This window comes from Mandrillus leucophaeus, unplaced genomic scaffold, assembly GCF_000951045.1.
Source record: "Mandrillus leucophaeus isolate KB7577 unplaced genomic scaffold, Mleu.le_1.0 Scaffold21, whole genome shotgun sequence".
In the NCBI taxonomy this organism is placed as follows: domain Eukaryota; kingdom Metazoa; phylum Chordata; class Mammalia; order Primates; family Cercopithecidae; genus Mandrillus; species Mandrillus leucophaeus.
The window spans coordinates 2993201-3007458 of NW_012102143.1; the positions used below are offsets into that span (position 1 = coordinate 2993201).

At 44.1% G+C, this 14258-nt stretch overlaps 1 protein-coding gene across 1 annotated transcript in view; it reads right to left on the reverse strand.

The window, feature by feature from the left end:
- Nucleotides 1-8639: 8639 nt before the first annotated feature.
- The window catches only part of LOC105539865, an 80336-nt gene continuing 74717 nt past the window's right edge, over nucleotides 8640-14258 (reverse strand). Inside the window, 3 exon segments of the mRNA XM_011980330.1 lie at nucleotides 8640-8689; nucleotides 8982-9173; nucleotides 9762-9858. Of these exon segments, the coding sequence (XP_011835720.1) occupies nucleotides 8640-8689; nucleotides 8982-9173; nucleotides 9762-9858 (339 nt within the window).

Here is a 14258-nt window from a genome sequence, read left to right on the forward strand (position 1 = left end):
ACTTCTCTCTCTCCTGCCAGTCCCTTTTAGTCTTTATCACAGGGGGGAAAGACAACTAAATGTTGACACTGATTATCTCCCGAGGTGTGGTTATGTTTCTGTCTTATTGCTTTCTCCATAATTTTCTTTAATTTCCAACATTTCCACCATGATTATGAATTATTTTAGAGTTTACTAGAATGAAGTAAGAAATTACTTTTGATTAGAGATTAGAAAAGATTTAGTAAAGACTGTAACGCAGGAAAATGCCTGACTCCAAATAGCCGGTAGAGTTTTCGAACAGGCAGGAAGTAGAAGAGAACAGCTGAGACCCAGAGAACGAGGCCATGTTAATAACAGCAAGGTGCATAGAGATTCCTGCCCAAGGAAGACTAGTAGGGCTGGGCTTTAGGAACACAAACCTTGCAGGAGTGTGCAGAAGAAACAGGGCCGGGGAGAGATCAGGCCTAAAACAATTTCAGTATTCCAGGCAAGAGGTAATGAAGGCTTAAACTAGCATAATACAAGGAGCTAGAGAGAGAAAGAGGAGACAATTACACCCAAAACTGTCGGGGGAGAGATGTGTGAGCTTTGCGGGGCAGCATTTTCCCTGCATAAGCAAACAGAGCTGCAGGGTCCCCTTGCAGAAGCAGCTCTACTAGATGCAAGCAGGTTTTTCTAGCTCAGCTATTTGTGAAAAGTAAATCCGAGCTTGGAAGGCCTGGAAGCATTGTGCAATTTCTCATTTGAGAGAGGTCATGCTCAGGCTAGCAAAAAGAGGGCCATTTCAATCACAATGAGTGCCTTTTCCCTCCAGAACATGGGGTTTCTCCAAAATTTCACAAAATGCATGTGCGTTAACAGTTTCATTTCTAGATCAATATTTTTCAAGGAGGAAAAGAAGTGACAATTTAGAGAAAAACAGAACAGAAGTTGTTGAAACTCTCACCACTGACCTTCCCATTTAATCACCAGAAATGTGGTACCCGAGAGACAGAGCAGGCCTTAAGTTCTCATTCATTTTTGGGGGGCTGAATGCATTCCCTGTTCATGTCTCAAAAGAGCCATATGAAATAGCCCCGTGAAGTGCTTCATCAGAGGGGACAGCATTTTTTTTTTTTTACTTTTTATTTTTGAGACAGGGTCTCACTGTGTTGCCCAGGCTGGAGTGCAGTGGCATGATCATGGCTCACTGCATCCTCAATCTCCCATGCTTAAGTGATCCTCCCACCTCAGCCTTCTGAGTAGCTGGGACTGCAGGCATACACCACCGTGCATGGCTAATTATTGCACTTTCTGTAGATATGGTGTTTTGTCATGTTGCCCAGGCTGGTCTCATACTCTTGGGCTCAAGCCATCTTCCCTCCTCGGCCTCCCAAAGTGCTGGGATTACAGGCGTGAGCCACTGCACCTGGCCAGGGACAGCATTTTCAAGATAAGTCTCTGGAAACAGGACAGCCCCCTAAATCAGTCCCTTAAAACCACAGAAGTTTATTTCTTGCATGCATTACAGGTTGGCAGAAGGTTGGCTGTGGCTCTGCTTCGTGTATTTCCCACAAGCAGATGCCACTGTGGCAGCTGATTTGCGGGGAGAGATGTCCTGATGTCAAAGGAGAAAGCAAGAAAGCAAAACAATAAACCCAAAAATCTGACAAAAACCCCAAAATCTGACAATAGCCCTTAATAGTTCAGCCGGGAACTGGCTCCCTGTATGACTTCTGTTCACATTTCAGTGGCCAAAGCAAGTCACCTTCCCAAGGCCCAAGCCTATTCTCAGCAGGATGGTTCACGGACTCCACCCATGAAGGGCACGGTGGCTGTGCTCACGGTGTGCTGCGCAGGCATCTTACAGGGGACAGGGGCCGGTAGCTGAGAACAATAATGCGTTCAGTGGCCAGCCTTGAGGGGCTGGAAATTGAGGCCCCAATGCTTTCCCTCTGCCTATTACACCGCACTTCCTCTCAACACCCTACCCAGATCCAGGCCCGTCTGATTGAACCTCTGATTCCAGAACTGGGCCTGTGTTTCTCACCTCTGGCTGGATTTCCGTTCCACTTTGTAAAGGACCATTTAGGAGCATCAGGCTTCCACCCCAGAAACATCACCTCTGGATGTACCTCCAAGACCAGAATGACACGCTGGTACAAAAACACAACCTCAAATCCAGTTCAAGCCTCGTACCCTTTTTGGATTCAAAAATTAGATGGTTAACTTTCTACTTTCCAGGACCTATGTCCAAATGAGTGTCTCCTTCTAAGATCCTCACCCTTCCCAGCTTCTTCTAATTCTCTGTTGCCCCACTGCAAGGTGCCAACGTGCTTTTCAGCCAGTAGAAGACGCAGGAAACATCTTTGCCAGTAAGGGCACCTCTGAGTCACTGCATGAAGGGGCCTGTGCCTGGGAGGCCCCACCCTCCCTCCTCCCTGCTGGGCCAGCAGGGGCCAGAGCTCATTTCCAATTGTGCCCTGTTTGTGCTTGTTCTTCTTCCATGTAGCGTTATCAAGAGCCCGTTTTTATGAGCTGCAACAGTGAGGTCTGTGCAAACAAACTTTCTGAGTAATAATAACTGTCCTAAAGAATTTGCTCAAGAACAAACAGTGCTTTGCAACTGGCACAATCAGCTCCTCACATCTGAGCCAGGTTTGTAGCCTGCTTGAAGTGGATGCATGAGAAGGCTGGGGTGCTTTTAAGGGACCTGGAAGTTTCATTCATTGACTTGACAACCAACAGGTAACCGGAGAGAATAAACCAACCAACCAACAAAAACAAATAGGATTATTTGCAACGAGGAAGGCAATTTAGGTAACCCTAAATTTAAGAAAACAGATGAAGAAAGGCACTCACTGCCTCATTATCTTGGTTATCATTATTTTTAAATTTTGCTCCAATCCCTTTTCATGTAAAATCTAAAAATCGCTTTTACGTAAACTTTGGTATCCAGCTTTTTTTTTTTTAAATTAACATCAATAGATTTTCTTCATCATAGTTGCTTTTGGTGGCTGAATAATTTTTCACTTACCAAAAGGATTGTATGCATGTTCCGTAATTTACTTAGCCAACTCCCTTACTGCTGAACACTGAGGTGATTTTTACTTTATATTTTTGCCATGATAAATACTGTTATGAACACATTTATATTTTCAAATTCGTGCATAATATGATTATTTGATTTTTTTTTTTTTTTTTTTGGGCATTAAAGCTAGAATCAACATAGTAGGGGTAGAGAATGGTACTACATATTTACAAAAAACCTAAGAAAAATGATGCTGATTTTCTTGTATCTTCTGGAATCTGTGGAAAAGGCCACCCCTTTAAGAGCTTATGACATGCTGCCTGCAGCTGGCAATGGGTGTGCTATGAGAATGAAAGTTGGATGAAAGTGCTGTAAGGAGAAAAAACATCTTCCCCTTCTACCCACCTTAGGATCATTGGCTGGATCCCCTGTAACCAAATGCAAATTAATAAGAGTAAAGCCAGCCAGGCACGGTGGCTCATGCCTGTAATCCCAGCACTTTGGGAGGCCGAGGCAGGTGGATCACCTGAGGTCAGGAGTTTGAGACCAGCCTGGCCGACATGGCAAAACCCCCGTCTCTACTAAAAATACAAAAATTAGCTGGGCATGGTGGTTTGTGCCTATAGTCTCAGTTACTTGAGAGGCTGAGACTGGAGAATTGCTTGAACTCAGGAGTTGGAGGTTTATGTGAGTCAAGATCGTGCCACTGCACTCCAGGTTAGGTGTCAGAGTGAGACTCTGTCTCAAAAAAAAAAAAAAAAGCCAACAAATTTATTTAATAAGTTTTACATAACACAGAGTCCTCATGATGACATGCAGACCAGAAGAAACAGTTAAACCTGAGTGTTTTTATGCTACGTTTGACAAAAGATGAGAAAGCCATGGAAGAATGTAATAGGCTAAACGGGATGAGCAAACTGAGGAAAATTTAGTAAGGCCTGTGTGTTCAATTCCTCTCTTTGCCCCTGTGTCTTCAGAAGAGGGGCCCCTCTCACATGAGGGTCTTGTGGCCTGCTTCAGGGGAAGGTCAGAGCACTGTTCTTGCACCTGCCACTCCTCAATTTTTTTTTTTTTTAAGAGACAGGGTCTCACTCTGTTGTCCAGGCTGGAGTGCAGTGGTGCAATCATGGCTCACTGCAGCCTCAAACTCCTGGGCTCAAGTGATCCTCCTGCCTCAGCCTCCCAAGCAGCTGGGACCACAGATGCATGCCACTATGCCCAGGTCATTTTTTTTTTTTTTTTGTGGAAACTTTTGGTAGAGATGAGTTTTTGCTATGCTGCCTAGTCTGGTCTCAAATTTCTGGCCTCAACAGACCCTCCCATCTCGGCCTCTCAAAGTGCTGGGGTTATAGGCATAAGCCATCTCGCCAGGCCTACATTTCTTTGGTTTAAAATATTCAACGTGCTAACATGCCATACTTTGAGGCAGTGTGTCCTGAATCCCACCAGTGTCCTCCTTCTTTCTTATATACAGGCTTATTTGTAGAATAAATGGATCCTCCCAAGAAGGACTCACGGAGGAAATTCCCCCTTGGGTATCAATATCTGAAAAACGCGGCCCTCTGCTGAAGCGCATATTGTGTTTTCTTTTACAAACATTATGAATCCTGTGAACTAGTAGTGTGGATGTCTTGACTTCAGCTAGCAGATAGCCAGTGCATTTGTGGCTCACTTCTAGCTAGTATTTAGGATCATTTGTTATATATTTTTCTGCTAATCATACCTTTAATTTATTTCCAGTATGCTGTTGCTATTTAAAATTATGTTAAAAAGGAATTCTTGGTAATGTGAAAACACACACACACACAGACACACACACACACACACACACACACACACAGAGAACACAGTAAAGTATGCTCTATACAAAATGACATTTTAAAAGGACAGAGAAGAGCCAGGCACTGTGGCTCATGCCTGTAATCCTAGCACCTTGGGAGGCCAAGGCGGGTGGATCACCTGAGGTCAGGAGTTCAAGATCAGCCTGTCCAACATGGTGAAACCCCGTCTCTACTAAAAATACAAAAATTAGCCAGGCATGGTGGCAGGTGCCTGTAATTCCAGCTACTCGGGAGGCTGAGGCAGGAGAATTGCTTGAACCGTGGGAGCGGAGATTGCAGTGAGCCAAGATCGCGCCACTGCGCTCCAACCAGGGTGAAAGGGCAAAACTGTGTCAGAAAAAAAAAAAAAAAAGACAGAAAAGAAATACATCTGGAGTTAGAAGTGAGTATTGGGGAGTGGGGGGATTATGGATTATATTTTTCAAGCTAGCTTTTGTAAATTTTTTAAAACATGAACATGCATTACTTTTATAAGGCTAATGGGAAAAACCATTAGCAAGTGAAGATCCCTCTGTGCACATGGGGCCGGCACCATTTACCTGTAATGGCATTAAGAACATTAGGAAATTGGAAACGGGAGCATCAGCACTTGCACCATTTAATAATTTGCTGATCGCTGCCATGCATTAGACTTTAACTATTTTGTCTACAAAGCATGAGCATGCCTTTATGTAGTTAATGTAGCCACATTAAACATTTATATGATGTCTATATTCCCAGGGCTGGTTTGTTTTCACTTTATGATATCGGGAGCCCATGCAGCTGCTCTCCATCTTCTCAGGTGAGGCTCCTGCAGGTGGAGAGGCAAGAAAGCCTCCTTTGTGACATGCCCAAAGCTGCAGAGAGCTTCCAGGCAGAAAAGAGGCAGAAAAGTTTGCCTTGTTTGTTTTTTTTTCCTCTTTCTCTCCTCTCTGCCCTCCCAGGGCATTTCCTGGGTGTCACGCTCGTGTTTCATTTTGATTGATGCTAATGGCATTTTCAAACTGCAATTTCCTAGGCTTACTTAAAAACCATACTTGGAGATTGTGATAGCAATGTTTCCAATTAGCACAACACTTTTCACCCAAGTTTTCAATACTTGGTTAATTCATGGAAAATGAACTCAAAGGATTTAAGAAACTGTTTCTCTCCCAAAACAGTTGTGCATTGGAAACACGATCAGGTTCCGAATCTCTAAGCATATCCTGCAAGAAAATTAGCTCCATGAAATTAAGCTTCTTTTTTTTTTTGAGACAGGATCTCACTCTGTCACCCAGGCTGGAGTGCAGTGGTGCAGTCATGGCTCACTGCAGCCTCAAACTCCTGGCCTCAAGCAATCCTCTTGCCTCAGCCTCCCAAAATGCTGGAATTACAGGAATGAGCCACCACACTGGGCCATAATCCCTTTCTTATGCCTCCTTTTTAGGGTTGCCAGATAAAATATAGGGCATCCAGTTAAATTTAAATTTCAAGTAAACAACAAATAGTTTTTTTTAGTATAATTGTGTCCCAAATACTGCATCCTTTTTCTCCCCTAAATGATGAAACTTCACCTCTGATTAGAACTGGCCATGTCCAGAAAGGAAAATTTGATCAGTGCCTTGTTGCCATAGTGGTGTAGATGAGATCGGATTTGGCAATTTAGACAAAACAGGTCATTTGATGCTTTTCTTCAAGGACAAGGTGAGTTTTACTCTGTCAAAAGCAAATTAAAAAAAAAAAAAAGTTGGCTTCTGCCAATTCGATCTTTAAATGTGTTGCCATTTTGCTTTTGATTCATGAGTCATGATGTATCCCAGCTATGAAATAGAAAAGGTGCTTTGCCCCCTGGGCAGAAGAGTCGGTTTTTGTAAGGCAGCTTGAGCAGGAACAAGGAAACAGCACAGGACAAACCAGAGGTGGGGCGGCATCAGGTCACCTCAGGCTGCCTTCCTCTCAAGGATTAAAGCAGAGGGACTTTCTTATCACATAGCTTACAACTGCATCTCTCTTCTGATTCTCAGACGTCAGATAAACAACGTCGTTTCAGTTTGGTGACCTGGAATTTAAGTATGAGTGACTCCATTTTGGAAGAATTCTGTGGGGCTGCTCGGAAGCCCCCGGAGAGAAGCCTGAGCTGCACCTCACCGTGTGATTCATCCACGGCGTGCTCCCAGCTCCAGCGTGGGTGGACAGAGGTCATGCAGTGTGGCTGCTTTACCTTCTACAAAAGTTCCTAAAGCAGGAGCCCGGTGGCAGGGGAAGGAACAGAATGGGAGGGGGAGAGAGAGGAGGAAGGCACTGCAGCTCGTGATCCCACCCCTAATCCTTCTGTTAGTCACGTTCCTAGCCCCACAAAACGCTTGGTGTGAGGAGATACTTTATGTAACTGGTGAGATGCCTAGGATTTTTTATCGTTTTGTCTGAGGGATGGAACAGAGGCAGCTCACACAGACGCAGAGGCATTTAGGACAGAAGAGACCATGATGAGGAGCCCCCAGGAACTTGCAGGAATGGTGGAAGACTGACAACATCCCCCTGACATCTGGGTTACAGTTTTATAGTAGACGGAACTCTGCATTTGGCAACCAATTGCCTCTATTCAGTTCTTGTATCTACTACCTACTAGCTGTGTGATCTTAGACAAATAACTTAACCTCTCTGATCCTCAGATTTCACCATCTTTAAAAAGAGAATATTAATACCTACATCCAGGGTCTCCTTGAGACTTAAATGAGGCATGGAGGTGATGAAACCGGTAGGTAGTAAGACTCTCCAAAAAGTTCGTTGTCTTTTTCTCTTAATTCCACTATTTCTAGGAGGTGAATACACTAGAAAAAAGCTTGTACAGCTGAATAACTAATCATCATGTGGTGAACAACTCTTTTCCTACAACTTTTAGGTTACAGAGGAGGGGCAGGGAAAGATGACATCATACCCAGCCATCCCATTACTGGGTATATACCCAAAGGATTATAAATCATGCTGCTATAAAGACACATGCACACGTATGTTTATTGCAGCACTATTCACAAGAGCAAAGACTTGGAATCAACCCAAATGTCCATCAGTGACAGACAGATTAAGAAAATGTGGCACATATACACCATGGAATACTATGCAGCCATAAAAAAGGATGAGTTTGTGTCCTTTGTAGGGACATGGATGCAGCTGGAAACCATCATTCTCAGCAAACTATCACAAGAACAGAAAACCAAACACTGCACGTTCTCACTCATAGGTGGGAACTGAACAATGAGATCACTTGGACTCGGGAAGGGGAACATCACACACTGGGGCCTATCATGGGGAGGGGGGAGTGGGGAGGGATTGCATTGGGAGTTATACCTGATGTAAATGACGAGTTGATGGGTGCTGACGAGTTGATGGGTGCAGCACACCAACATGGCACAAGTATACATATGTAACAAGTATACATATGTAACAAAGTATACATATGTTACATATGTAACAAACATGTTATGCACATGTACCCTAGAACTTAAAGTATAAAAAAAAAAAATGACATCACAAGAGCAGGGTTAGTTGCACCAGCAAATGATGCAGATTTCTGTACCCCTGCAACCGCCCGCCTTACTGCACATGTGCACATACACACGCACACGCTCACAAATGGGTCCTCCATCCTCCAATGCCAACTTTTATTATAGTTCAACCATTTGAAATTACTCATAGCAAGTCTTTTCTCCATTTTTGTGCATAATTGAACAATCCAGCTACTTAACAAAGAGGCCTGCGTGTATCTTTATTCTTCCTCAAACCCTTCAAACAAAAAAAAATGTGTAACTTTTACCAAAACTTATCCAGAAGTACCAATGTGCTTGCGATTAGGACTTCTTTCCAGTTGGGCTCACTGCCATATCCAAATCTGTGTTGGCTACAGACCCCACACAGAGAGACCATGAACAAAAACTCAATCTACATCATGGGCATCAGGGCTGCTTTCAAGCGTTGGATTCAACGACAGTCTTAATCGGAGTGCAGAACAACCAGTGTAAATCCAAGCTTTCGCCTTGGCAAGAGAGGAGCTGCTTTCAGAGCAGGCCTGATGGGTGAGGCTGCAGAGGCCGGCTGCCTATCTGATAGAGCTTATCAGGGACTTCCCATGAGAGCCGCCCATAGTGCCTCAATGCTGAGACATAGAAAAGATGAGTTTAGTGAGAGCTCACAGTGGTTGTACATTAGCAAAACTGCGCTCTCCCGAGAAAAGGGCAGAGACAGCCATGCAGATGGCTGCAGGCACGTGCAGATGACTGTGGCTTTGTCCTCTCCCCTGGAAATGCAGAAGAGAATGGTCCCCTTGTCTTCTGCACTCTCCAAGCCGTCCTGCAGGAACTTATAAGGAACACCTTTGTCATCGCCTAAAGGGAGTGAGGATTGAACTATAAATCTCAGGTCTGGTGTAACGAGATGATTTTTGCAGTGGGATAGGACATTTTACCAATTTTAAGAGCAACATTCCAGTCTTTTTTCAGATAGGACCACTCCGCTAGCATAGATTTAACCCAGAAATTAGGAACGCAGAGGACTGATTGTATCCCCAGTGGCTCTAGCCAGAAACAATTATCCACTTGGCTCATTAAAACAAGTAACAAATGGCTAATTGTCTCCACAATTTGCCAAGTGCTGGTTCAGTTACTTGTGCCTGTGAACTCAGGAATATGAAGAGCAGCTGACAAGAATAGAAGAGGAACTAAAATTCTGCCATACATAGGTGGGTCCATCATTTTATTTTTTATTCTCTTCCTTAGTATGGGGAGTGTGGAGCAGAGGGTACAAAAATAGAAGGATTGAACAGGATGACCCTATGTTACTTTCTGTGTTTCAAGTACTGTGATTCATGATGAAACAAAATGAATGGAATCATTCCAGATTTGTGATCAATTTCAACAGAATATACATCATCATGAAGTCCCCAGGAGAGGAGAACAGGGAAGAAATGCTCTCACCGCATTTCTGGAAGTTCCCTGAGTCCCTGTCCAGCTTCTCTTTGGTGATAGGTGAGACCCAGGGGCAGCAGCCCAGCCGTGCTGGGGAGGACTTAGCCTGAGCAGAAGGCAGCAAGAGGAACCTGGGTCCACACTTTCTGTCCTAGTCCATTCGTGCTGTTGTAACAACATACCCGAGACTGGATAATTTATAAACAGCGGGAATTTATTTCTTATACTTCTGGAGGCTGGAAAGTCCAAGATCACCACACCAGCAGATCAGGTGTTTGGTGGAAGGTCTCTGCATCATAGATGGGGCCTTCTGTGTGTCCTCTCATGGCTGGTGCAAAAGTAATTGTGGTTTTGCCATTAAAAGCCGCAATTACTTTTGCACCAATCTAATACCAGAAGACTCACTCTCTTCTTCTCTCTCTCCCTCTCTTTTTTTTAAAGACGGAATCTCATTCTGTCACCCAAGCTGGAGTGCAGTGGCATGATCTCGGCTCACTGCAACTGCCATCTCCCAGGTTCAAACGATTCTCCTGCCTCAGCCTCCCCATTAGCTGGGACTACAGGCGTGCACCACCATGCCTGGCTAATTTTTTTGTATTTTTTAGTAGAGACAGGGTTTCACCATGTTGGTCAGGCTGGTCTCGAACTCCTGACCTCAGGCAATCTGCCTGCCCCACCTCCCAAAGTGCTGGGATTACAGGTGTGAGCCACCGTGTCCTGCCACTCCCTGCTCCTCTTGTCCTGCATTGAGTATCTCCCATCTTCTAGCAGATCTGATCGATCAATTTATTCCAATGTACAATGATTGATGAAGGCTGAAATATTAGTCATTTACATTATAAAAATGGATACTTGGAAAATGTGATGATTATCCCCCCAAAAGCCATCAAAAGTAGCAGGCATCTTAGACAACCCAGTTCTTGCTGGTGTCTCAACTTCATCAATCCACAAATGAAGAAAATAACAATATAAATATTGAATGTGTGCATATGTGCTATTGCTGAATTTTATAAGTCATACCATTCTTTATATTCAGGAGATATATTGAGCAAAATGCATCATGAAGAATGATTTAATTTGGATGCCTTTGAAAAACTCCATGGGCAAATTATTGCCAACTGTTCTCCTCTGAACAATCTTTCTTGCTCTGTTATTGTTCACATTTTTCGAATTTCCATTGGCAACTGAGAAGCCCATTAGGATTATCAGGACATTTTTCCCTTTTATCAGAGGACTCTTGAAGGATCCTTGAGCTCAGAGGGGCATGAACAGTTTACCCTTGGATGCCAGTGGGGTTTTCTGCTCTGGAAAGGAAATGGCAGCGGTGTGGGAAAATGGGCAGTGTGTCAGGAAGCAGCGTGTCTTTCAGATGCGGCATGCCTGAGTTTTAGGACGATTATTTAATGTGTTTGAATTTGTGTGTTTTGTGGATGCTGATGCTCAAAATCCACAAAGGCAGAAACCGCAACCCTTCCTAAGCTTTCTTCCGAGCAATGCCTGACAGCATTCACATTGCTGCGAATGATTACTGGGTTCAGGCTGTGACCTTCTCAGGGGGACCCTCGGTGGGATGCTGCTTGGGAATGCAGCCCTCCCAGGCCGCCAGCAAGGGTGACTAATGGGACCAGCTTTTTCAACTTCTTTCCTAAAGGCAGAAGAGAAACTCCTGGGTAAGTTGTGGTGGGGCAGGATGAGCATGTACCCCTTCCTAGAATCTTTTCCAGAGCTGCACATCTGCTCCCGCCCACCACACCAGAATTTCACAACATTTCATTTTAATTCCACCCATGAGGTCAGCATTCCTAAGTAACAGCTCTTTGGGACATGTGAAAGTGAGAAGTCACCCATATTTTCTTGGGAGGAAAACCAAAAGCCAAACAGCCATTAACCAGTGGTGCGCTCTGGGACATCTGAGTCTGCCCTTTTTTTTTTTTGCTGAATGCAGCACCTCTCATCTTACCCGACACAACACCATATGCTGCGATGTGCCCAGAACCTAAAAAGAGCATGTCTTGGCAGAGGAGGGTGTATTTAAAGGCCATCGACAGCAGACCAGCTTCTCATTTTAAAGAAACACAGAGAAAAAGTCCTTCTATCTGATGCATTCAGGAGAGTCGTTGACGGTGAAACAAAAAGCTAGTTAAAAGATTACAAATATTTAGAGTATTTTACTTTAACTTAAGAGACACAAATATAATTTGTTGGAGATAAAAATCCCTCTTTTGATGTGAGAACCAAGTTCTGTTCTTTGAGAGAGGTCTCCTTGCTGGAATTCTGCATCATCCTTCTTGCAACACTACCTCTTCATTGCATCATCTAATCTTTTCAGATAAGATTTCTCTAATGTAGAGCAAGAACTTACAAATACACAATGCACTATGTGGTCAAAATCTTTCTTTTTTTCTTTATAATGTGTAAAGTACGACTCTATACCATAACAAAGATAGTAATACTTTGTTTTTTTTGTTTGTTTGTTTTTTGTATTTTCTTTTACTTTAAGCTCTGGGATACATATGCAGAACCTGCAGGTTTGTTACATAGGTATACATGTGCCTTGGTGGTTTGCTGGACCTATCAACCCGTCATTTAGACATGAACACCGGGAGGGGATCATCACACACCAGGGCCTGTTGGGAGGTGGGGGGCAAGGGGAGGGAGAGCATTAGGACAAATACTTATTGCATGGTGTAGTCACAGCTCATTGCAGCCTTGACCTCCTGGGCTCAAGCGATCCTCCTGCCTCAGCCTCCCAAGTAGCTAGGACTACAGGCACACACCACCACGCCTGCATATTTCTGTATTTTTTGCAGAGATGGGGTTTTGCCATTTTGCCCAGGCTAGTCTTGAACTCCTAGGCTCAAGCAATCTGCTCTCCCTCCCCTTGCCCCCCACCTCCCAACAGGCCCTGGTGTGTGATGATCCCCTCCCGGTGTTCATGTGTTCTCATTGTTCAGCTCCTACTTATGAGTGAGAACATACGGTGTTTGGTTTTCTGTTCCTGTGTTAGTTTGCTGAGAATGATGGTTTCCAGCTTCATCCATGTCCCTGCAAAGGACATGAACTCATTCTTTTCTATGGCTGCATAGTATTCCATGGTGTATATGTGCTACATTTTCTTTATCCAGTCTATCATTGATGGGCATTTGGGTTAGTTCCAAATCTTTCCTATTGTAAATAGTGCTGCGATAAACACATGTATGCATGTGTCTTTATAGTAGAATCATCTGTAATTCTTTGGGTATATACCTGGTAATGGAATTGTTGGGTTCTTTTTCTTCTTCTTCTTCTTTTTTTTTTTTTTTGAGATAAGATCTTGATCTGTCACCCAGGAGGCTGGAGTGGAGTGCAGTGAAAAGATCAAGGCACACTGCAGCCTTGGCCTCCCACCTCAGCCTCCTGAATAGCTGGGACTACAGATGCACACCAACACGCCTGGCTAGTTTTTGTACTTTTTATAGTTGCGATTTCGCCATATATCCCAGGCTGGGTTTGAACTCTTGGGCTCAAGCAATTCCCCCATTTTGGCCTCCCAAAGTGCTGCGATTACAGGTGTGAGCCACTGCACCTGGCCCAAATCTTTCTAGATGTTTACAATCTCCACCCCATCCCCCAATGACTTGGCCACAACTTTCTAAAAACATTTTTAAGAGACTCAGTCTTTCCAGAGCATTCATCTTCATTTTCATATAAGCCATAGCTCTCTTTCCTTTTGTACTTAGGCTTCATAGACTCAGGTAGTATTTATTTAAAGTACGTCATTATAACAACCAATACGATTGGCATAAACGGGCTTAGTGTGGAGGCCAAAGCAACTTCATCTTGAATGCTAATCTACCATGTACTTCTCATTAACCTCAGTTCCAGGAAGGCCTCTGAGATTTCTATGCTATCTACTTTTCTTACATAAGAGCAGGTACTTATGGTAAATCCTGCCTTTAAGCAATTGTCCTACACATTCCTCTGCCTGGGTACATAAGCAGTGGGTCTGGGAGATAATGGTGCGAGGGCATCCACTATCTCATCTTGTGGCCTCCTGGGATATCATGGCTTCTGTTTGTAAGTCCCGATAAAATGTTTCTTTCTAAGAAACTGGATTTGTCAGCCTCTTTCTTTGGCCTCTCAGCTTCCTTGGACTTTGGGGGTAGGTTTGTGTAGACCTGCACACCGTTGACCTGGGAACCAGCCCGAGTCTTAGGAGGATTTATCAGAGAGCAACCCACTAGCCTCAAAATCTGAGGCCGGGCGCGGTCGCTCACGCCTGTAATTCAAGGACTTTGGGAGGCCAAGGCGGGCAGATCACCTGAGGTCAGGAGTTTGAGAACAGCCTGGCCAACACGGTGAAACCCTATCTCTACTAAAAATACAAAACAAACAAACAAACAAACAAAAAAAAAACAAATGAGCCGGGTGTGGTGGCGGGCACCTGTAATCCCAGCTACTTGGGAGGTTGAGGCAGGAGAATCACTTGAATCCAGGAGGTGGAGGTTGCAGTGAGCCAAGATTGCA